At 36.5% G+C, this 25,375-nt stretch overlaps 1 protein-coding gene across 1 annotated transcript in view; it reads left to right on the top strand.

Annotated features, from left to right (window-relative positions):
* The window catches only part of LOC138317989 (protein unc-79 homolog), a 44,852-nt gene that overhangs the window by 9,255 nt on the left and 10,222 nt on the right, over window positions 1-25,375 (top strand). The window contains exons 17-39 of the mRNA XM_069259996.1: window positions 489-668; window positions 5,323-5,439; window positions 5,777-5,898; window positions 6,484-6,537; window positions 10,779-10,861; window positions 11,364-11,406; window positions 11,791-11,973; window positions 12,510-12,657; window positions 13,084-13,400; window positions 14,000-14,528; window positions 15,165-15,321; window positions 15,949-16,182; window positions 16,697-16,735; window positions 17,078-17,193; window positions 17,389-17,474; window positions 17,884-18,126; window positions 18,756-18,866; window positions 19,315-19,419; window positions 19,835-20,014; window positions 20,431-20,606; window positions 21,052-21,241; window positions 21,742-21,792; window positions 22,457-22,603. Of these exons, the coding sequence (XP_069116097.1) occupies window positions 489-668; window positions 5,323-5,439; window positions 5,777-5,898; window positions 6,484-6,537; window positions 10,779-10,861; window positions 11,364-11,406; window positions 11,791-11,973; window positions 12,510-12,657; window positions 13,084-13,400; window positions 14,000-14,528; window positions 15,165-15,321; window positions 15,949-16,182; window positions 16,697-16,735; window positions 17,078-17,193; window positions 17,389-17,474; window positions 17,884-18,126; window positions 18,756-18,866; window positions 19,315-19,419; window positions 19,835-20,014; window positions 20,431-20,606; window positions 21,052-21,241; window positions 21,742-21,792; window positions 22,457-22,603 (3,611 nt within the window). The remainder of the gene's footprint in view (window positions 1-488; window positions 669-5,322; window positions 5,440-5,776; window positions 5,899-6,483; window positions 6,538-10,778; window positions 10,862-11,363; window positions 11,407-11,790; window positions 11,974-12,509; window positions 12,658-13,083; window positions 13,401-13,999; window positions 14,529-15,164; window positions 15,322-15,948; window positions 16,183-16,696; window positions 16,736-17,077; window positions 17,194-17,388; window positions 17,475-17,883; window positions 18,127-18,755; window positions 18,867-19,314; window positions 19,420-19,834; window positions 20,015-20,430; window positions 20,607-21,051; window positions 21,242-21,741; window positions 21,793-22,456; window positions 22,604-25,375) is intronic.

The raw sequence follows: 25,375 nt of genomic DNA, 5'->3' as shown, positions 1-25,375 counted from the left end.
TGGTAACAAAGAATTTTTTCTGTAGGTCATATATGTGAAGTTATGTACTAAGGGACAAAACCTGGCCTGGAGGGTGAATGACCTGAGGAATTACAAAGACAAAGCATATACTAGGAAGGTATAGTCCTTAAGGAGTTGAGAGCATATCTGATCATGTTGTTAGCTTATCTCTCAAATAACATTGTTTTCTATTGTTTTATCAGGGTTAATAGAATCTCTTATTGTCACCGATATCATACTACGTTCGCCTCATTGTTTTCTGTTCACTTTTTTTACTTCCAGACAATTATTGCTTAATTGTGGCATCATAGCCATCAAGTCATAAAAAAACATATATTCAACAAAAAAGAGTTGATATTTTCAGGCACAGATTTAGTAATTTCTACGTCTATGAATGTAGGTCATTCATTTGAATAAAGTTTGTAGTTCTTCATCCAAGCACACTACACGCCCTAATGTTATAGTTTCATTATAAATATTCTTTGCAGATTTAACAAGCAGTGATAGGGAGAGTGATCATTTCCTACGAAAGATAAACCGAGCCAGATTTGCGATGGCCCGGACGGATAGTATACGATCCCTGAGTACAAGTCTCAATGGTAAACCTCCATACCGTCGGGCCGTTTCAGTCCCCATGCATCTCATCACCAAGACAACTCCTCCAAAACGTAGGTTTATGCTTTATTACTTTTAACATTATTTAGAGGCTGGTAGATGTATTTTTCATACCTAAAGGCTTGTAGCATTTTAATTATTGAACTTGTTTGATAAATTTCATATTTCATAGCCACTCATTTAAGATCCTCTATATCTGAATTGAGCTTGAAAATGAGTCAAAGTGTACTGTATGTAAAAAGCCACTATCATGAGTGCAGCTAATATACCAGGTACGGAGAAAGTGATTGAAGCTGTGTTGGGATATTCCATTGCCCATGTTTACATGTCGAGGTAGTTATGGCGATATTTAAATATGGAATATTCCATTGTTCATGTTTACATGTCAAGGTAGGCATGGCGATATTTTAAGTCTGGTGTATTCCAGCGTCCATGTTTTCCGTATCTGTGTTTCAGCTTCTCACCACCATAAATGGAAGATTCATTTACATAAACTTCATTGTAAGTGCTGTACCCCCTGGGTGGTGCTTCTCGGTGTTGGCTGTTATCACACAGTTATTAACAGGAGGTCACAAGGTCAAACATCTCTCATATCTATCGTATTACAGGAAAATTTTCTCTAATTAATATACATTCACAAATCAAGTGCAATAATTTAAATATATACATAATTAAACTTTAGTAGGAATACTGATGAAAACCTTAACAATTTGAAAAAAGTATTTATATTTTGATTGTTAAAAGTACTTTTTAAGAAAGAAAAAAATTTGTAAAATTTTAAGAGAGTTTACCAAAACATTAATTTCAATGAAAGTGTTTATTTTGGATCGGAACTTCTATTACTGTATAGAGGGTTGTTTGTGGGGATGATATTTTTTGCAATTTAGTTACAAGTAGTTGATTCATATACACCCTGAAAGTGATATCATGAAAAATAGAAAGCTTGAAATTTACTTTTCTCATTTTAGTTAAATTCGTGAAAATTTTGACCCATGTAAATATAAACCAGCAATAAGATTTAAAATAAAAAGTTTAGAAGAATATAAGAATTTGACTTTCTAATGACAATTTAATTTCTTGTGACCTCTTAATTAGCTCTGCTTCATGTGTGCCATCATTAACAGGGACTTTGGAGTGCAGAGTCCCGATTTACCCTAATCAGAATTTTTATTTCAGTTCTTATGTCCAAGTACATGTAGAACATTGGATGGTGTTGATAATTTTTGGATATTTAGTGTAAACATTATTTTCATGTGGATCTGTAAATTAAATAACATTATTTGATAGTCTGTCAATGTTTTTGTTTTAACAGAATTATTATTTTATAGGTTGTTTCAACCATTTTGTTTGTTATAAATATATTTCTGTTTATATGTTAAATTGAACTAATTACCTCCCTTTTGTATAATTTAAAATTGAATTACATGTATTGTCGTTGTGAACATATTCATTTATTCCAAAGCATACTGGCAGTCATTCTGTTATATATTGAGTTTGATCAATATTTTCACAGCCAGAACATGAGTCTTAGTCTAAGAGTAAACATGAGTTCTATTTAAAACACTTTTTGCTTTCAAAAAGTTTCTATTAAGTCTAAATATAAAATTTATTTGATTAATCTCTATACATTTTGTCTTCATGGTAAGTCATTTATATGGAGTGAGTAGTGAAACTTACCATCAAAATTAAATTTCTTTGAAATCAGGAATGTAATTGATTCAGATTTGATATCTAGATGGATTTGAATGGTTTTGTATCTTCAGGAAGACATATCCAAGTTGAGCCTCTGTCTGTGTAAAAGGTTATTTTCTGAAATGCAATCCTTTTTAACTCACAGACATGTAAACTAGGTCAACATCTTTAAGCTCCTATAGGTCTCCAGGTTATTAGTCATGGTACATATATTACATGCTTTTGAGACACAGATCTAGAGTGTATTTCTTTTTTAGCCCACCATCATCAGATCGCTTTGCGTCCGTGGTCCGTCGTCTGTCCGTCCGCCCGTCCGTCCGTCCTTCCTTCCGTCCGTTAACATTTCATGTTACCGCTATTTCTCCAAAAGGGCTGAAGGGATCTTTCTCAAATTTCATATGTAGGTTCCTCTAGGGCCCTAGTTGTGCATAGTGCATTTTGGGACCGATCGGTGAACAAGATGGCCGTCAGACCGCCATCTTGGATTTTGATAGTAAAAGTTTTTTTATCGCTATTTTTTAGAAAGTACTGAAGGGATCTCTCTCAAATTTCATATGTAGGTTCCTCTAGGGCCCTAGTTGTGCATATTGCATTTTGGGACAGATCGGTCAACAAGATGGCCGACAGGTAGCCATTTTGGATTTTGACAATTGAAGTTTGTTACCGCTATTTCTCAGAAAGTACTGAAGCAATCTCTCTCAAATTTCATATGTAGGTTCCCCTAGGTCCCTAGTTGTGCATATTGCATTTTGGGATGGATCGGTCAACAAGATGGCCGCCAGGCAGCCATCTTAGATTTTGACAATTGAAGTTTGTTACCGCTATTTCTCAGAAAGTACTGAAGGGATCTCTTTCAAATTTCATTTGTAGGTTCCCCTAGGGCCTTAGTTGTGCATAATGTATTTTGGGACGGATCAGTCAACAAGATGGCCACCAGGCCGCCATCTTGGATCGTGATAGTTAAAGTTTGTTACCGCTATTTCCCAGAAGTAACTGAAGGGGTCTCTCTCAAATTTTATATGAAGGTTCCCCTAGTGCCCTAGTTGTGCATATTGCATTTTGGGACCGATTGGTCAACAAGATGGCCGACAGGTAGCCATCTTGGATTTTGATAGTTGAAGTTTGTTACTGCTATTTCTAAAAAAGTAATGAAGTGATCTGTTTCATATTTCATATATGTTGTATGTTTGAAAAAGTTTGAAAAGCAGAGAAAAGATCCCTCTTTCCATTGTCAGACGTAGATCATACTTTGGTAGGCGCCAAGATCCCTCTGGGATCTCTTGTTACAATAGCGATCTTTTGCTTGTAAACTCCTCTACAGGGGCTAATATATTACAGGTGTACATGTCAAAACTTTCTATGCAGAGCATTGGTATACTATAAACTACTTTATTAATCGTACTTTAATGAAATTAATTGTATACACTGTACATGGAAATAAAGTGGTTTAATTTACAGTGGTTGTAGAGCATCAAGTATAAACAAAAATGTCAAAGAAATTGTCACAAATCAGGAGCAGATGGTAAAAGGATTATTGATATGAGTGACATATGAAATACATATGAGTGACATATGAAGTACATATGAGTGGCATATGAAATACATATGAGTGACATATGAAATACATATGAGTGACATATGAAATACATATGAGTGACATATGAAGTACATATGAGTGACATATGAAGTACATATGAGTGGCATATGAAATACATATGAGTGACATATGAAATACATATGAGTGACATATGAAATACATATGAGTGACATATGAAGTACATATGAGTGACATATGAAATACATATGAGTGACATATGAAGTACATATGAGTGGCATATGAAATACATATGAGTGACATATGAAGTATGAGTGACAGATGAAGTAGTTTAAGTGAGAATGAAGTCAGTCGTGATAATTTTGTGTCACTAAAATCTACTGAAATACTTGTGTGTCTAATAACAAAGTGATTTTCTAATCGACTAATTTTTTATGTGATCCTCAACCCACCTGTTTATAATATACCTTGTAACACCATATCCCTGTACACTTTTGCTTCCATCGTAATCCCGACTTGAACGATTATCTTCTTTCATTTCAGTAATACGTTACCAAAACTTTAGTATGCATATCTTCCACAATTTCCCATTCATTTGTATATAAATATGAACAAAATTAAACCCCATAAACCTCCCGTAGGAGGCCCCTCTTACCTGCCTGTCGAGCGTATGACGGGAAATACATCCTTCCGACTTGAACAAATATCTTCATTTCTACATTTCTCTCCATACTACACGGAGTCTGTCACCTATTGATCTTTCTCACTAAGGTATCATTAGTGTTTCTGTTTTGATATGTTAAGTGAGAAGATAAAAATAAACAATTAAGTTTTGAAGATTTTTTCTTTAAAAAAAAAAGAAAGAAACAAAAGAAAAACTCCCTACCCAAACCAGAGAATTGGTGAACTGTATGTTTTGAAGTAACAGTGAGCTTGGTTTTGCTTTGTGACTCTGAGACAGGTAACAGAATTCAAATTTTTTTTTTGAAAAGATGATTGCATTCATGGAATATTTTCCTTAGATATGATTGGTACCTGGTAGATTGTGATAATAGAAAAGTTTCCTAAAGTATTGGTAGAAAATAGATATATTTTCCCTTGTGTATTCACTACTGATTCCTTTATTGTAAAACTAGCCATGATGCCTTCCCTTTATGTGTATTGATGCCTAGTTCAATAAAGAAAAAAAGGGAAAGAAAACTAGTTCATCATAACATTCTACTTGTAACCGTTTTCCTTTCTTCTCTCGACTTTTCAATCTGTTGTCATGTAAACCAGTAGCCGTAAGTTCGATCCTCTGAGACTAAGGCTCCATTGTAGTAAAGGTCACTATCATATGACAAAGACCTCACTCAGATATACATTATTTGTTTACGTCTGTTATATTTACCTTATGATATTGTGTTTTAGGTATTAGTAGGCAATATTTTATGAAATTGTTTGTTTGTATTCCCTATCAGTAGACCAGGCCAAGGAGAAATCCTGTATCAGACAGCAGTCCGAGCCCTACTTCAATCTCGGCCGTCGTATGACCACCAAACTCAACATGGGCACATTCGGTAACATGATGTTTCCAGGTAAATAATCATCAGTTTTAACTGAGAGTCTCATCTTTCGTGTTGTGAGAGTTAAGTATAAGAGTTGGAAGACAATAAGTTTGCTATTCTCTAATCTCTAATTAGGCTGAAATATAGAATGGCTAATTTGTGGTCAGATTTGTTCACGAGCTTATTACTATTACTAAAATCAAAGATAACAAGAAATATTAAACACATAAACTGATGAATATCAATGATTTTGAGAAAGATTTCTATGCATCATTTAATAAGAAAACACATGTATATCTATAAGGTACAAGATCAGAGTTTTAGTCATTTTCAACCTGACAGCTGACATTGTGTTGTTCTTTTACAGGCGGCCAGCTGAAGGAGTTTACAGACGAGGAGAGTAATTTTACTGCTCTACTACAGAAGGCCATGGATATGGAGGGAGTGGACAGAGACACTGTCTACACTCTTGTCAACCTCCTTATGAAGGTTAGAGGTCATAGGTTAACACTGGTCAAACTCCTTATGAAGGTTAGAGGTCATAGGTTAACACTGGCAAAACTGCTAATGAAGGTTAGAGGTCATAGGTTAATACTGGTCAACCTACTTATGAAAGGTAGAGGTCATCGGTTAACACTGGTCAACCTCCTTATGAAGGTTAGAGGTCATAGGTTAACACTAGCCAAACTGCTAATGAAGGTTAGAGGTCATAGGTTAATACTGGTCATCCTCCTGATGAAGGTCAGAGGTCATAGGTTAACACTTTTACCAGAAATATCTTTATAGTCATTCTGCAATAAATTAAAATTTGCAATTGAGAGGTTTTCTGCCGAGGACACAAGTGTTTGGATTACGGAAGGTCCTCTGTATACACTCATTAATGTACTTGGGATGGGATTATAAAGCCCTCACTCATCCCTTAGCTTCCCATTCTTACTACATGCACCTCCAAGGTTGTTATTGAGGATACAAAAATCTCTTCAGTAGAAGACTAGTATTACACTTTTTTTAACATTTGGCAAAAATGAAGGAAGACTGTGTCTAACCATTTGTTCCTTTCTTTCTTACTTACAGTTTATGGTGAAGAGTGACCATGAGGATGATGATAAAAACACCAGCAAGACTCAGGTTTAGCTCTTTTATTTTTTCCTAAAACGTTTTATTTTTTGCTTTACTTTTGTTAAAATTTTAACAAATGTTTTTAGAACTGTCTGAGTTTTTGTCGGTCAAACTTTGGGCAAAAGCTAAATTGTAGTAAAGATTGTATTAAAATTCTGCTATAACTCTATCTACCAACTGAAGAGTACCTATGCACGACAGGTAGCCATTTTGGATTTTGACAATTGAAGTTTGTTACCGCTATTTCTCAGAAAGTACTGAAGCAATCTCTCTCAAATTTCATATGTAGGTTCCCCTAGGTCCCTAGTTGTGCATATTGCATTTTGGGATGGATCGGTCAACAAGATGGCCGCCAGGCAGCCATCTTAGATTTTGACAATTGAAGTTTGTTACCGCTATTTCTCAGAAAGTACTGAAGGGATCTCTTTCAAATTTCATTTGTAGGTTCCCCTAGGGCCTTAGTTGTGCATAATGTATTTTGGGACGGATCAGTCAACAAGATGGCCGCCAGGCCGCCATCTTGGATCGTGATAGTTAAAGTTTGTTACCGCTATTTCCCAGAAGTAACTGAAGGGGTCTCTCTCAAATTTTATATGAAGGTTCCCCTAGTGCCCTAGTTGTGCATATTGCATTTTGGGACCGATTGGTCAACAAGATGGCCGACAGGTAGCCATCTTGGATTTTGATAGTTGAAGTTTGTTACTGCTATTTCTAAAAAAGTAATGAAGTGATCTGTTTCATATATGTTGTATGTTTGAAAAAGTTTGAAAAGCAGAGAAAAGATCCCTCTTTCCATTGTCAGACGTAGATCATACTTTGGTAGGCGCCAAGATCACTCTGGGATCTCTTGTTACAATAGCGATCTTTTGCTTGTAAACTCCTCTACAGGGGCTAATATATTACAGGTGTACATGTCAAAACTTTCTATGCAGAGCATTGGTATACTATAAACTACTTTATTAATCGTACTTTAATGAAATTAATTGTATACACTGTACATGGAAATAAAGTGGTTTAATTTACAGTGGTTGTAGAGCATCAAGTATAAACAAAAATGTCAAAGAAATTGTCACAAATCAGGAGCAGACGGTAAAAGGATTATTGATATGAGTGACATATGAAATACATATGAGTGACATATGAAGTACATATGAGTGGCATATGAAATACATATGAGTGACATATGAAATACATATGAGTGACATATGAAATACATATGAGTGACATATGAAGTACATATGAGTGACATATGAAATACATATGAGTGACATATGAAGTACATATGAGTGGCATATGAAATACATATGAGTGACATATGAAGTATGAGTGACAGATGAAGTAGTTTAAGTGAGAATGAAGTCAGTCGTGATAATTTTGTGTCACTAAAATCTACTGAAATACTTGTGTGTCTAATAACGAAGTGATTTTCTAATCGACTAATTTTTTATGTGATCCTCAACCCACCTGTTTATAATATACCTTGTAACACCATATCCCTGTACACTTTTGCTTCCATCGTAATCCCGACTTGAACGATTATCTTCTTTCATTTCAGTAATACGTTACCAAAACTTTAGTATGCATATCTTCCACAATTTCCCATTCATTTGTATATAAATATGAACAAAATTAAACCCCATAAACCTCCCGTAGGAGGCCCCTCTTACCTGCCTGTCGAGCGTATGACGGGAAATACATCCTTCCGACTTGAACAAATATCTTCATTTCTACATTTCTCTCCATACTACACGGAGTCTGTCACCTATTGATCTTTCTCACTAAGGTATCATTAGTGTTTCTGTTTTGATATGTTAAGTGAGAAGATAAAAATAAACAATTAAGTTTTGAAGATTTTTTCTTTAAAAAAAAAAGAAAGAAACAAAAGAAAAACTCCCTACCCAAACCAGAGAATTGGTGAACTGTATGTTTTGAAGTAACAGTGAGCTTGGTTTTGCTTTGTGACTCTGAGACAGGTAACAGAATTCAAATTTTTTTTTTGAAAAGATGATTGCATTCATGGAATATTTTCCTTAGATATGATTGGTACTTGGTAGATTGTGATAATAGAAAAGTTTCCTAAAGTATTGGTAGAAAATAGATATATTTTCCCTTTTGTATTCACTACCGATTCCTTTATTGTAAAACTAGCCATGATGCCTTCCCTTTATGTGTATTGATGCCTAGTTCAATAAAGAAAAAAAGGGAAAGAAAACTAGTTCATCATAACATTCTACTTGTAACCGTTTTCCTTTCTTCTCTCGACTTTTCAATCTGTTGTCATGTAAACCAGTAGCCGTAAGTTCGATCCTCTGAGACTAAGGCTCCATTGTAGTAAAGGTCACTATCATATGACAAAGACCTCACTCAGATATACATTATTTGTTTACGTCTGTTATATTTACCTTATGATATTGTGTTTTAGGTATTAGTAGGCAATATTTTATGAAATTGTTTGTTTGTATTCCCTATCAGTAGACCAGGCCAAGGAGAAATCCTGTATCAGACAGCAGTCCGAGCCCTACTTCAATCTCGGCCGTCGTATGACCACCAAACTCAACATGGGCACATTCGGTAACATGATGTTTCCAGGTAAATAATCATCAGTTTTAACTGAGAGTCTCATCTTTCGTGTTGTGAGAGTTAAGTATAAGAGTTGGAAGACAATAAGTTTGCTATTCTCTAATCTCTAATTAGGCTGAAATATAGAATGGCTAATTTGTGGTCAGATTTGTTCACGAGCTTGTTACTATTAATAAAATCAAAGATAACAAGAAATATTAAACACATAACTGATGAATATCAATGATTTTGAGAAAGATTTCTATGCATCATTTAATAAGAAAACACATGTATATCTATATGGTACAAGATCAGAGTTTTAGTCATTTTCAACCTGACAGCTGACATTGTGTTGTTCTTTTACAGGCGGCCAGCTGAAGGAGTTTACAGACGAGGAGAGTAATTTTACTGCTCTACTACAGAAGGCCATGGATATGGAGGGAGTGGACAGAGACACTGTCTACACTCTTGTCAACCTCCTGATGAAGGTTAGAGGTCATAGGTTAACACTGGTCAAACTCCTTATGAAGGTTAGAGGTCATAGGTTAACACTGGCAAAACTGCTAATGAAGGTTAGAGGTCATAGGTTAATACTGGTCAACCTACTTATGAAGGGTAGAGGTCATAGGTTAACACTGGTCAACCTCCTTATGAAGGTTAGAAATCATAGGTTAACACTAGCCAAACTGCTAATGAAGGTTAGAGGTCATAGGTTAATACTGGTCATCCTCCTAATGGTGGTTAGAAGTCATAGGTTAACACTGGTCAGCCTCCTGATGAAGGTTTGAGGTCAAAAGATGAAGGTTTGAGGTCATAGGTTAACACTGGTCATCCTCCTGATGAAGGTCAGAGGTCATAGGTTAACACTATTACCAGAAATATCTTTATAGTCATTCTGCAATAAATTAAAATTTGCAATTGAGAGGTTTTCTGCCAAGGACACAAGTGTTTGGATTACGGAAGGTCCACTGTATATACTCATTTATGTATTTGGGATGGGATTATAAAGCACTCACTCATCCCTTAGCTTCTCATTCTTACTACATGCACCTCCAAGGTTGTTATTGAGGATACAAAAATCTCTTCAGTAGAAGACTAGTATTACACTTTTTTTAACATTTGGCAAAAATGAAGGAAGACTGTGTCTAACCATTTGTTCCTTTCTTTCTTACTTACAGTTTATGGTGAAGAGTGACCATGAGGATGATGATAAAAACACCAGCAAGACTCAGGTTTGGCTCTTTTATTTTTTCCTAAAACGTTTTATTTTTTGCTTTACTTTTGTTAAAATTTTAACAAATGTTTTTAGAACTGTCTGAGTTTTTGTCGGTCAAACTTTGGGCAAAAGCTAAATTGTAGTAAAGATTGTATTAAAATTCTGCTATAACTCTATCTACCAACTGAAGAGTACCTATGCATTTGGCCAACCATGCTGATTGCATAATTATACTTCAACATAATTGCTGGCTATCTTGTTCACATATAAATACTTTCTGAGAAATAGCAGTAACAAACTTTAACTACCAAACTCCAAGATGGCTGCCTGGATCAATCCCAAAATGCAATGTTTATAGCTAGGATCTCCTCCCCCATTCCACCTCTTTAATTAATTAAGGTATATTGTACCTTTTTTGTATTTATACTAGGATTGTTTTTGGAATTAATACTGAATTGTTTGTTTTTATTTCCAGAATATTGTACTGCGACATCTGAATATCCTACTGGGCTACAACCAAACAGAGAAATCATTTAGTGTTCCACCTAACAAACTCAGGTATTGTGAAACCATCCTGCCTTCTGTATGGAAATGGAGAGGAGAAAATGTAGTAAACAGACTTGGGCTCAAACTTTGGACCTCCGAACATTGTCACCAATGATTGACCCAGTTCAACCCCACTACACCCCTCCTTCCTTTTCCAAAGTCTTCGCCCTCGAAGACATACAAGACCCTTATTCCACCAACATAGGTATATAGTTGGGGGCCAGTTCTGTTACAGGAGAGGAGAAAATGTAGCGGCCAGACCCAGGACTTCCGAACACTAGAGGATGTTTTATTAATTCAGTTATCTGGTCACCAATGACCAGCCTAGTTCAATCCCATTTCACATATATTATCAAAATATTATCAAAGACATATCAACAATAATTGAAATTTTAAACTTTTTGGTTTCTTTATAACCATTCTTGTAAAAAATAACAGTTCTATCATTAAGCTGTTCCATGTACATTAATAGTTAAAGCTAATTAAGGTTTTTGATGGATGTTTATCTTTCCAGAACCTCCGCTGTTTTCAATGCTTTTCTGTCAGGAGTTCCTGCTGTAAGTTTTCATCTTATTGTTGCTTAATTGCGGGAGAAAAATACAAATTTTGAAACTCAGTAATGATATACCATTTGTCCTTTGCCGGCTATAGCAGATTATTCTTATAACACGTTTCTTTTTGCATGTGTATTTCAGATTACTAGGAGAAAAGTTAGGAATTGTGAAAATACATCACAGCAAATTATGTTAAACATATGTAAAGTAGACCTAAATGCAACTCCCTAAATGTGTTTAAATCAGGAAATTAAATTGGCATGAAAAAGTTGTTCAGCTCGAAAATGCAAAGTGAAGTTGCAGTGAAAATAAGTTGGTTTACAGTATATTTTGCATCTGATTACACCTGTAATTAAGGAATTTTTACTGGTGATTGGTGTGTTACAGGTTCTGGACCGTAACTTCAGTCTGGGTAACACTATCCTACCAATAACACTACTCCTACTCCAGTACAGCCCCTCCCCACAGCGCTACGCCAGTGATTATCAGCCACCAAACTATACACTATGGTTCCTGGAGCCCCACACTCGTATATCCTGGCTGTCCACTCTACTGGTCATCCTCTACAAGGTATTGCAATTGGTCTTCTCAATACTGAGTTTACAGGCACTCAATAAGGTTCTGTTAGTTACAGGAGAGGAGAAATTTAGTGGCCAGTCCGGGTCGGAACTTGAACTCGGAATCTATAAACACTTGCGAGATGATCTACCAATTGAGATACCTGGTCACTGGATATTGAGCCTGTCTATCCCACTGCAGTTCCTTCTTGTAAATCATTTTTGTGGAATATTCAGAATAATATGAAGAGATGTTGATAAAAATCTGTGTAAATGTATCTATCTCCTCTTTTACCAAATTCTCTCCTCTGGTGCATGAAATGCTGAATTAGATTTATTGTGATGATGAAGATAGGTGTGAATTGTGTTAGAAATTGAGAAAATGAAAGAAATAAGATTTTTGAGACATTATTGATTATGAACTTTGGTGTTTGATCAGAAGTACTTATAAATGTTTTGTCATATTTATGTTGACAGTACCAGTTCTATACGTCCCCTGTGTCGGCCAAACAAGTACTTATAAATGTTTTGTCATATTTATGTTGACAGTACCAGTTCTATACGTCCCCTGTGTCGGCCATCATACAGACACTGATCCGTATCGTTATAAACACTATTGACGCTCAACATCATCGCTGTAAGACTTCACATGACGATGGATTTCCACCACCCAGTCCATCTGTCGTTAGAAGTAAAGGTAAAGTAAAACAAAACATTTGAAAACTGAATTGTCCAAAGATGGAAAAAATTGTATAGCGTAATCCTGAGATAAAGACAAAATATATCTAAAAGGTTTTACACATTTATTGAAACCTTCTAGTAATTGACACCTACTAGTAATTGACACCTACTAGTAATTCTTTGGTTCTATTAAAGATCATTGTGTAGTAACCCTGACAAAAGGCACAGGGGGCTGACTTAAAATATTACTATGTTAATTAGACATCCCCTCATATATTGTGCCAGTCCCCTGTGGTAAAAGGTAGCCTCAATGTACATTGTACTACCAACAGTGACAAACTTTCCTTGACTTAAATTTATGTTTATATATCTGTAAGAAAGATTGAATTTTAAAATATGCAAGCCCATGAATATTCTGTTCATATGTTTCTTTGATAAACAGACAACAAAATAAGTAATGACCTTGAGAAAATTCAGGAGACTGAAACCCCACCACAGAGTCCTAAATCTAAAGAGACGGTGGCTGTAAACCTGAAGTCTCCCTCCGAGGCCAGTACGGTATCCTATACCAGGGAAGGAGGAGGAAGCTCCGGGGATTGTTTCCCTATCCGAGAACAGAGTGTAGAGGAGACTTCGGAGACGCCTAAACGACCTGTAAGACCTCGCAAGCCCAGGAAGATTATAGAGTACAATGAACCAGACATAGGCAATAGCAAGGGGTCAAAGGTCAAGGCCAAAGAAGAAAGTCAGTCTCTCAAGGTATGGATGAGATTAAAGAAGGAACGAGGATGTTCTTAGTCTATAACATCATGTTGTATACTCTATCAAGTGTTATAACACATTAAGGATGAGTTCTATATTGAGTTTAATGTTCTCACAATAGATTTACTTAGGTACATTTTGTAGATTATTAGGGTAAACCAAAATAATTATCGTGACAATTTCATTTGACATTTTATGTTGACCAATTTATTCATGATGAATTATTTCACGATATAGACTCTTATGATTTGATTTTACTTGTGTTTGAAATAATTTCACAGCGATTTAGTTGAGTAGTGTTTGAAATAATTTCACAGCGATTTATTTTCGTGGTTTCCTATCGCCTATGAAATATGCGAAAATTCATTTGCACATGAAAATAAGTTGGTTTGCAGTAAATTATATATTTTGTACTTAGATAAATAATTTCTATATTGTACTTCACATAAATCATCATAAATTTTAATATGATATCTGTTCATACGGGATTTCGTTTTTATCAACAATATGTATTCAGTATTTGTTGAAGACTGGAAACAGGACTTGCTGTGTAGTAATGACTTTAAAACAGTGGTAGATATATATTTATGTTGTAGGAGAAAAGTGGGGGAGGTATTCACCATGCTCGAGCCATCCGTGCCCGGCCGCTGTCTCCTCTCGCCCGCTCACCTACCACCCCTATCCCTCAGCCTACAACCCCTACAGCTCGCTCACCATCTCCAGCTAAAATTCTCACCACTCCGACAGAAGAAAAACCTGTCTCTCCCTCTACTGTAGAGAGTATAATGGCACAACAACTCCAGGCTTTCTCTATTTCTAAACCGGACCCAACAACTGAAGACCAAGCCGATAAGACAAAGATGGGTGGTAAGAGTGCCATTGTAGAACCAGTGTCTGTGATACCAGCATATCTCAGTGGAAAGGCTACTCGGTCAGCGGCCAGCAGCGTAACCGACGGGTCAAGTTCTCGGTCTACCACCACTACTACTGCCGATATAAGTCATGGAGGGATATCAGAGATCGAGAGTGCTGAGGATAGCGAGAAGACGCAGACAACGTCTGATGCTGATGATTCAGAGAAACATACTGATTCTGGTGGTGACTTAACACAAGAAGAAAGCAAAGGTTTGTTTTAATATTCTATATACGTTGTTGTGGTGTATATAAAAAACTTTATTTAATTTACCTTCATTGCAAGTTATTTGAACTGATACAAATCTCTTTTGATTATCTGTATATAAGCGCACAAGGGGTCTAGGAGTTCGAGCAAACGAGTGTCCAGAAAAAACAGAAAGAAAGCCCATGTAATATGGTAGGTCTTAAATGTCTGCAGGGCATCAAACCCTGGCCAGCTAGGTGGAAGGCGAGTGAATTAACCACGACACTACTCTGGTGAAAAATGGAAACAGAAATTAGAATAGTGCCTATGATAAAATGTATCATATGTTAGGAAATTGGACCCACGGTAATCTGGCCATTGATAGTCTGGAAAACTTTCAATCTGGAGCATAGGGAACAGAGAACAGATTTGAGTATTGACTAAATAAACAGATTGGACTGAGGACTCATGAGTGTTAGATTTATCAGGGGTCCACAGTATAATGTACTAATATCACTTTGATTATTTCTATCTTTGATAAGTTCTGTTAATAAAGTGTTAAGACAAATAGCTTTTTTCTTCTTGTCACATCAATTCTTTGTACTTTAGTACTTTCAGTTTTTTTTATTTCCCTCTAAACTCTGTTTCTATGTATTGCATAGGTGAACAGGATCTACTGACCCTACCTGGCAGGTGTAACACCATCAAGCCAAACTTTCGCCAGAGGAAGGCTCGGAAGACTGGACTGACCACCGTTGAGCTACAGAAGATATATCCAGACATGACTGAGCCATCTCAGGAGGAACATAAACCAACAGGGTACTTATCATGGCTACCTTGATGTCAAGTTTATCATCATACAAAAATGTTTTAATCTGTTTAGTACAAAAAACCTGATGTATGATATAACATGCCAGTTACTGACCAGTGGTCGTTGATTTTTTTTTCCGGGTAATTAGTCTTTCCTCTACCAGAAAAGCTGGTACATCCTGAAATGACCCAGAGTCTTAATATGACGTTTAACTTATCAAACCAAATTGATGTAACAGTCACAAAGATGGATGTTGATATTACTGTAAAGTGTGTGCTGTTTTATATCAGTTTGGTCTGGTTTGATTGATTCAAAGTCCCATCAACAACAAGGATGAGCCCGGTTTAGGAAATGGAGGGAAGCAAGGGAAAAACCACCAATGAGCTGTCAGTACCTGGCTACTGCTCCACATGAGATTTGGGTTTTGAACTTGTGACCCAGAGATGGAGGACACGTTATATGTTGGAACATCTTAACCTCTCAGCCACCACGGTCCCTGCTTCTATCAATTATGATATACTGCTTTATTACAGGTTTCAAGTTTAAAAGATTTTTTGCGATGATGTTTTAGTGATTATTGCTAAATATTTGGAAATACTATTTTTTAATTCCATTTTTTCATCATTTTACAACAGTCGCAGATCAAGAAAGAATGAGCAAGTAACAAACAGAAAAACTCCAAAAAAGCCGAGCTCATCGCGTTACGGTGAGAATGTGATGGTGGAACGATGTCCTGAGTGTAACGCTATACTGGAGCAGTACGACGAGGATACTATTGGCTACTGTATCGTAGTCCTGTCCACATTTATCCACCGTGAACCTTCCCTAGCCACACCCCTTCTGTTGGAGACATTACAATGTGTGTCTAAGTAAGTACAAACCAACATGTACATCACAGAGGCCAACTCATCAACTGGAATTTAATGGAATTCAGAATACAATACTTTCACATTACTATTACAATCATAATCTGCAATATCGGTAGTTAGGCTATTGCAATAGTGTCTTTCTGATAGCACTAGTATTGCAATAGATAAAATTATAAGCAATAGTCACCCCAAATGGTGAATATGAGTTATACTGTTAAATACCATTGAATGAATCTTGAATCCACAGGAATATTGACCTTAATACCACTATATACCACGTAGCTGGTTATTTTTATGGGGATATTTTTGTGACTTTGCGGGACATCACTATAATCGCAAAAGTTTGATCTTCGAAATACTGAGAAATAATTGAGCCATATATATATATATATATATATATATATAGACCCTGATAGCCAGAACACAAAGAAATATTATCTGTGTAAATATCCGGCTGTACAGTATCATCCTTCTCTTTGATTGATGTTAAGTAAAGATTTTCACTTATTTTCAGGATCGCCTCCAGCAGTCCATTCGTTTGGCAAGGAGAGAGGTAAGTTTATATTGTCTGAGAGATCACATCACTTACCAATATGTCTGATAACTACATGGGTTTTTTCCAACCCTCAACATTATATTTGTTATGATTTTGTTTAAAATGTTACCAGATTTTCAATGACATGCTGGTCCTCGATAACAGCGTCAAGAATTATATTATTTGACCTTGACCTTTACTCTTTCTACCATAGTAACTTGATGGTCCCCGATAACAGCGTCAGTAATCATATTATTTGACCTTGACCTTTACTCTTTTTAACATAGTAACCTGATAGTCCCCAGTAACAGTGTCAGTAATCATATTATTTGACCTTGACCTTTACTCTTTTTACCATAGTAACCTGATGGTCCCCGGTAACAGTGTCAGTATTGCCCGTCAGTTCCTGCGATGTTGTCTCCATCAGTTAGCTCCAAACGGAGTGTTCCCAATGCTGTTCCAGAGCAACCTTGAAGGTAAAAATAGAGCATGACTTCAAATTGATTATGATAAGGAAAAGAAAATATGTGATGAGATCGTATGAAAAATTCAAGAAAAAAGTCTGAATATTGAATGTTAACAATAAACTGGATTGAAATGGCACAACTATTCTTGATGTTCAAAAAATGGTAATTAGCTAACCTGGTAATCACCTGATTTCATTATTTCAGATCCCCCATTTTTTAAGACAATGGCGGCTGCTTTAGTGGACTTCAATGAGTTAACCTGCCATGCTCCTATACAATTTCTGTTGGAGGTAAGATAGAGTCAGGGTTGATTGACTTTTCTAGCTTATTTAACAGATATAAATTCTTGTTTACCATACAATTTGTACTGTTTCAGAAACCTACCACAATAAAAAAGAATTTAATACCAGTATATATTTAGTAATTGTTTTTGGAAGTTGAAAAATTGTTGATTATTTAAAATTACATAAAAAATTTTAAATGTACATTAATCATGATATCTTACAATTATTTGAGTTTTGTTTTAAAAGAAGCATAATAATTCTTTTGTTTATGTTATGAGCCTTCTATTTTCCGTCAAATACATTTGATATGTTCATTAGATTAATCTGTATTATTTCATTCACACAAAGTTCTTTCAAGTTAAAGAGGTAGTACCTTCATTACTTTTATAATTCATTATTTGAAATCTGTGTACAGGGACTGAACAGCCGTAAGAATCTTCCCTCGCCAGAGAACATAATGATTATCCTGAACAATCTGTCTACCTACATGAACTACATCTCCCTGGAAACGTCTGCGCCCATGGTAACCAGCATCATCAGCCAGTTTGATATCTTTTTGAGGAAATTACCAACTGTACTGCCCAATCCTTGTGACACCACAGCTCTCCTCAAAATCGTCCTGGCAATCCTCAAAGTATCGGGCATCAACAACGCCAGAGTAAGTACTGTCTAAAACGTTTGAAAACTAGAAATGTCTTTATCACATAAATGTATGACCTATTCAGTCATGTCATATGATCATGTGATGAATATCTTAATATGCATGTGTAATAGCATTATTGTGATGTCACAGGTAATAATGTCATCATGGGTAATATATGACATCACAGTCAATATATGACGTCCCATGATTGTCTGGGTAGATGGAAATGTCACATCTGAGCCATATCTAGCCTGTCTTATATAATGAATATATGAATTTGATTAAACTTGTTAAATAATTGGGATATGCCAGGAGCTTTAAAATAAACTTGTTAAATAATTTGATCATCAAATTATTGAACTCATTTAATATCTCATATTACATAGCCACTCATGTAAGGTCATCTATGTACGACATCAATGCCTTTGCATCAATATGAATTTGAAATATGATTTGACATGATGTGACATTACAGGAAGGGGAAGGACAGACAGACATGGTTAGCACTGTGTCAAGTTGACAGGGGTAAAAAATTGTATGAAGACAAAAGAACCTGGAATATTTTATATTGTGAGTTTTACATATCAGCTCAACACATTTTTGTTTTATATTATTTTGTATATTCTTTTTTTTTCTTTTCTCAGTATATCCTGGAACCTTTCTCCAAGCTGCTTAGCTTTACCATACAGAACTGTTCCTTCAAACTACAGCATATCCTCGACATCTGCTCCTTGTGTAACCGAGTTTTCTTCAAGGTAAACTTCAGAATATTCTCATGTTCCATTTTCTATGACATATAAAGTTTCCATTAATTCATACACTCCTGAAATCACCTAATGGGTTGTTCTAATCTTTGATTTAGAGTTTAAATGTGTCTTCAAGGGTGAATGAGATTCTAGATATTTTCAATAAAAATTCTTAATTTGTTCATGAGAATTGGATGAACCTACCATATCACGACCCAATTTCAAAAGCGTTTAAAAAATACCACCAGTATTTGAAGAAGTAAAATCTAATTCAAGTTAGAAATTTAATTTTAAATTAAAAAATCCTGATAAAATTTTCTTTTTTGACCAACTGTGCCAAGGCTAGCTGTGTTAACTGTGTTCCTGTACTTTTTTTGCAGTAGATTACACATAAAACCCTAGGAATTTTTTGAAAATATTAATTAATGGTAATATTAGCATTGTCTTTGTGTGACAGGAGCGGGATAAGCTTTACCTCACTAGGACTGTTATCTTTGAACTGATGCAAGCATTGAAGTTCAAACACAGTTTACCTGATGAGAACTTCCTTCTCCTAGTACAGGTAGGTAAAATACACCACAGTTGTGAACATTCAAAGCCAGGTCCTGACCAAGTATTGGCCTTATGACTTAAGTATCCCAAAATTCTAAAACTAGCTGTTTGTGTATGGGTGGCAAATTAGAATTTCACATAAGGGAGTGCATGGTTAATGAGTAAATTAGGATTCTTCAAGAATTCCGGCTTACATAGCCTCAATAACTTGACATGTGCTTGGCCGCAGTGGATGAGTGAGTTCTTATGGCTGGTCGGTGATTTTTCTTCAGGTACTCTGACTTTCTTCTACTAACTAACCTAGCATGTTCTTAAATGACCTTAGCTGTTAATAGGACTTTAAACTAATAAAACGAAACTAAATACTGTATACTCTTAAACAGTTTGTGGTTACTAAATACAAACTTTGATTTGCTCTATAATAGTTTGTGGTACTGGATGCCGGAGGCACCATCGAGAACACCAACATTGTGGGAGAAGGAGGAATGCTATATCACAGTCACGCTAACATGCTTATCAGTACATGTGCTGCTGAGTGTATGAGGGACCATCTCCATGACTCCATAGAATTTGTCGCCGACCCACATACTCTCACGAAGGTCAAGGTAATGGAATTGCCTTTCTCTAAAATGTCACATCAGCTGTAGTAGATGTAACTATGCAGTACCATGTTGCTTCAAAAGACAACTTCTCTTAAACAAGCATGAGGTCCCAAGGCTGAGTTATATGACTAATGGATGCATTAACATAGATCAATAATTGATTCTGTTACAATAAAATAGGGCAAAATTCAAATCTCATAAAGATTATCTTGCCATTTATTTTCTTCAATGCAAAGATATTTTGTTTATATATTTATGACCTATTAACCTTCATTACTAATAAAAATTGATGGTTCACTCCAATGTGATTCCTCATTAAAAATATTTGCACCCTTTGAAGCCTCGTATTCTCCATTAACTTGTGATTAGAACATTTCTGATAAATGTCTTCAAAATAACAATACATATTTTCTTTTCAGAGCAATATGAAGGGAGGATCTAGCAGTTTAAATGAAGATACCCTTGGTAGCCTACTGAAGTCTGGGATAGCACAGTTTATATCCTTGGAAATGACACGCTGTAATGGTCGTGACAACCGTGCCATCTCTCGCTACTTACCTTGGCTATACCACCCTCCTTCTACCGTACAACAGGGGTATGTGGTTCTGTTTTTAGCTATAGATAAGAATTAGAAAAAAATCAGAAAAGAAATACCTGTACTAAGAAATGGAAAGAAATATGTGTACTTAAAAAGGTATATATAGAAACACCAGTACTTATACTTCAGAGTGTCACTGTTGTATGTTGATGTTTTCCTGTTATGGCTTCTGCTATGTTTGAACAGGAGATTACTGTTTACTTGCTAATATTCGCGGGGGTTTTAATATCATCCAAATAAACGACAGAATGCGCTACAGTAATAGGATAATCAAAGATTACAAAGATGATTAGCAGTATGACAGTACCTATGCAACTCAAGCTTACAAAGGTAATTCTCATAAGATTTGTTTATGTTTTACAAATAGATCTCCAGTTTATCATTTTAACCCCATATACCACTTATATAATGTATGAACATTTAAACTGTTGTGACTTTCTAGACCAAAAGAATTCACTGATTGTATTGGACACATCCGTCTGCTGTCCTGGCTTCTCATTGGCTCATTGACTCACACAGCAATGACAGAAGGCTCCGCCCCCATCTCATGCCTGCCGATCCCATTGGACGCCAGCACCTACATTGCTGAACATGTTCTCGTCATCATGACAGGCTTTGATGAAAGGTCAAAGGTGAAAATATTTTGTGTATCATATTCATATTGATTGTATTAGGTCCAAGGGCGAAACAGCATTTTGTTTAATTTTGAGATTTCCGTAGCCTTTTGGATTATAGATATTGTAAAAACTAATGTAATTTATGTCTCGAATAATATGGAAGCATGTCATGAAACTGGATTTCCCCCATTCTATATTAAAAGTTATTGATTGAAAGATTTTTGCTATCATTCTCAAATTACTTGTTGGATCAACAGAATACAAATCTAGTACCTATCGCTATTTAAAGTGAAGTTTATAAGCTAAACTTGTGAATTAATTTGACTCAGTCCCGAGATCTCGTGACGAGCCGGTCTTGTTAAAGTCTCAGTTTATACAACTTCCGGGAAAATATAACAAACATAGCGCACAACTTGGTTACATTATTATATAAGATCCTTTATCTGTACGAGACAGATGTGCTGTTTTGTAAATACAATGTAGTGTAATAAATAACTTCTCATCTTCCATTGCAGGACAATGTGCTACACATGAGTTCACTTTACCATGCCTTTATCCTATGTCAGGTAAATATAATCCACCAACACTGAGTCTTTATTTCATTTTAGTAATGTTACCATAATGTTTGTATGCAAATACGCTACCCACATCCATCTTTGTAGCCCCAACAAACAAAAGATTTCAGAATCCTGTCTCCCTTCTATTTATGCATCTCACAATCGATGAAAGTAATGTAGAGTGGTCTTCCTCCCTCTTTCCTTTATGCCGCTGCTCAGCTGTGATGGCATTTGATTTATACTATTTGTTTTTGTTGCTGCAATATTTTGTTTGAAGGTTTTGGTAAAAATGTTTACCACATTCAGTTGTTTTTTTTGTGTTTGTTTGCTAAAGTTATGCTAAGTATTACATTATAAAAATTGATTTGAAAAACCTTAAATTCAATACCTGAAGCTATTTGTAATTCAAGGTTTTTGTACAGACTGTACAAGTATTCTCTAAAAAAACTTTTTTCCTCTAAAAGGCTGTGTTATGTTCATGAATTCATTATATCAAAGCATATTCGATTTAAAAAAACAACATTTTACTGAATTTTTTGAGGATATTAGTTCAAACTGTTTCAGATCTCAAAAAAAGCTTTCAGTAGGTTACATTTTAACATTGCTGTTTGACCTGTGACATCTGTTTGACCTGTGACCTCTGTTTGACCTGTGACCTTGATCTCTTTTCCAGCTGTGGACTATGTACTGTGAGTCGGCTGCGGCCCAGCATCCTATACACAGCGATAACTACAAAGTGGCGTCCTCCACAGTGATGGATTTCTGGGGCCGAGTAACACCGGGGATACTACAGATGTTGTCTTCACCCAAGGAACCAGGGGTAGGTTTGGGGGAGACTATACAGGTTCGGGAGCCTGGGGGTATGTTTGGGGGAGGTTGTACAGGTTCAGGAGCTTGGGGGTAGGTTTGGGGAGTTTGTATAGGTTCGGGAGCCTGGGAGTAGGTTTGGGGGAGGTTGTACAGGTTCAGGAGCCTGGGGGTAGGTTTGGGGGAGGTTGTACAGGTTGGGGAGCCTGGGGCTAGATTTGGGGGAGGTTGTACAGGTTGGGGAGCCTTGGGGAGGTTGTACAGGTTCTGGATCCTGGGTTAGGTTTGGGGGAGGTTGTACAGGTTGGGGATCCTGGGGGTTTGGGGTTTGGGTTGGAGGGTAGGTTTGGGGGAGGTACAGGTTCTGGATCCTGGGGTTAGGTTGGGGGAGGTTGTACAGGTTCTGGATCCTGGGGTTTTGGGGGAGGTTGTACAAGTTCTGGATCCTAGGAGTAGGTTTGGGGGAGGTTGTACAGGTTGGGGAGCCTGGGGGTAGATTTGGGGAGGTTGTACAGGTTCTGGATCCTGGGGCTAGGTTTGGGGGAGGTTGTACAGGATCTGGATCCTGGGAGTAGGTGTGGGGGAGGTTGTACAGGTTGGGGAGCCTGGGGGTAGGTTTGGGGGAGGTTGTACAGGTTCTGGATCCTGGGGCTAGGTTTGGGGGAGGTTGTACAGGTTCTGGATCCTGGGAGTAGGTTTGGGGGAGGTTGTACAGGTAGGGGAACCTGGGAGTAGGATTAAGCAAACACAAGTCTAGGAGCATGAGATAAACAAGATCAATCCTGTACAGGTCTGGGACTTACAATAGGGTGGAATGCAGATTTTGGAGACTTGGGTACATTTGGATATAAATATACATGTCTGGAAGCATGGAGGTTATTTAATATTTCATTATTAAAACTGTTTTATCACATTAGTTAATGACTACCAGTTGTGTAATGTTTTATGCTTGTTAATGCTCTTACATTTATGTATATATGAGACTGTGATAAGGACATTACAAGGGTGCAGATGGAAAACTTATCAACACTTGCATCTCATACATTTTGTTAATGTAAAGTATATGTTCATGAAAAACAAAAATGTTGCCCTATAGATATGTGCAAGTTTGAAGTTTATGAAATGATACACCATAATCATATCTTTTCTTGAAGCGTAAATGTTGTAACATCAAATTGTTTTCATTAAAACTTTCAAAGGAGACCAAAGTTAATCAGGTTTGAGAATGACTTGCTCTATTGTCCCTTCACATTGTCCCTTCACATCAGTACACATACACCTTACACATGATGGGCAGCATGTATTGACTGGAATGGGGTGAAATAGGGGCTAGGTTATGATTAGAAGTAGATAGGGGGTAAAGATAGAAGAGGAAATGGAGTGAAATAGGGGCTAGGTTATGATTAGAAGTAGATAGGGGGTAAAGATAGAAGAGGAAATGGAGTGAAATAGGGGCTAGGTTATGATTAGAAATAGATAGAGGGTAAAGATAGAAGAGGAAATGGAGTGAAATAGGGGCTAGGTTATGATTAGAAATAGATAGGGGGTAAAGATAGAAGAGGGAATGGGGTGAAATAGGGGCTAGGTTATGATTAGAAATAGATAGGGGGTAAAGATAGAAGAGGGAATGGAGTGAAATAGGGGAGTGAAATAGGGGCTAGGTTATGATTAGAAATAGATAGGGGGTAAAGATAGAAGAGGGAATGGGGTGAAATAGGGGCTAGGTTATGATTAGAAATAGATAGGGGGTAAAGATAGAAGAGGGAATGGAGTGAAATAGGGGCTAGGTTATGATTAGAAATAGATAGGGGGTAAAGATAGAAGAGGAAATGGGGTGAAATAGGGGCTAGGTTATGATTAGAAATAGATAGGGGGTAAAGATAGAAGAGGAAATGGGAGTGAAAATAGGGGCTAGGTTATGATTAGAAATAGATAGGGGGTAAAGATAGAAGAGGAAATGGAGTGAAATAGGGGCTAGGTTATGATTAGAAATAGATAGGGGGTAAAGATAGAAGAGGGAATGGGGTGAAATAGGGGCTAGGTTATGATTAGAAATAGATAGGGGGTAAAGATAGAAGAGGGAATGGAGTGAAATAGGGGCTAGGTTATGATTAGAAAAAGATAGGGGATGGGTAAAAGATGAAAGATAGAGGTAAAGATGAAGGGAATGGAGTGAAATAGGGGCTAGGTTATGATTAGAAATAGATAGGGGGTAAAGATAGAAAAGGAATGGGGTGAAATAGGGGCTAGGTTATGATTAGAAATAGATAGGGGGTAAAGATAGAAGAGGGAATGGGGTGAAATAGGGGCTAGGTTATGATTAGAAATAGATAGGGGGTAAAGATAGAAGAGGAATGGGTGAAATAGGGGCTAGGTTATGATTAGAAATAGATAGGGGGTAAAGATAGAAGAGGGAATGGAGTGAAATAGGGGCTAGGTTATGATTAGAAATAGATAGGGGGTAAAGATAGAAGAGGAAATGGGGTGAAATAGGGGCTAGGTTATGATTAGAAATAGATAGGGGGTAAAGATAGAAGAGGGAATGGGGTGAAATAGGGGCTAGGTTATGATTAGAAATAGATAGGGGGTAAGGATAGAAGATGGAATGGGGTGAAATAGGGGCTAGGTTATGATTAGAAATAGATAGGGGGTAAGGATAGAAGATGGAATGGGGTGAAATAGGGGCTAGGTTATGATTAGAAATAGATAGGGGGTAAAGATAGAAGAGGAAATGGAGTGAAATAGGGGCTAGGTTATGATTAGAAATAGATAGGGGGTAAAGATA

Source organism: Argopecten irradians, chromosome 3 (genome assembly GCF_041381155.1).
Source record: "Argopecten irradians isolate NY chromosome 3, Ai_NY, whole genome shotgun sequence".
Taxonomy (NCBI): Eukaryota; Metazoa; Mollusca; class Bivalvia; order Pectinida; family Pectinidae; genus Argopecten; species Argopecten irradians.
The sequence above is the reverse complement of the archived record's forward strand: the minus strand, read 5'-3'. Positions and strand labels throughout refer to the sequence as shown.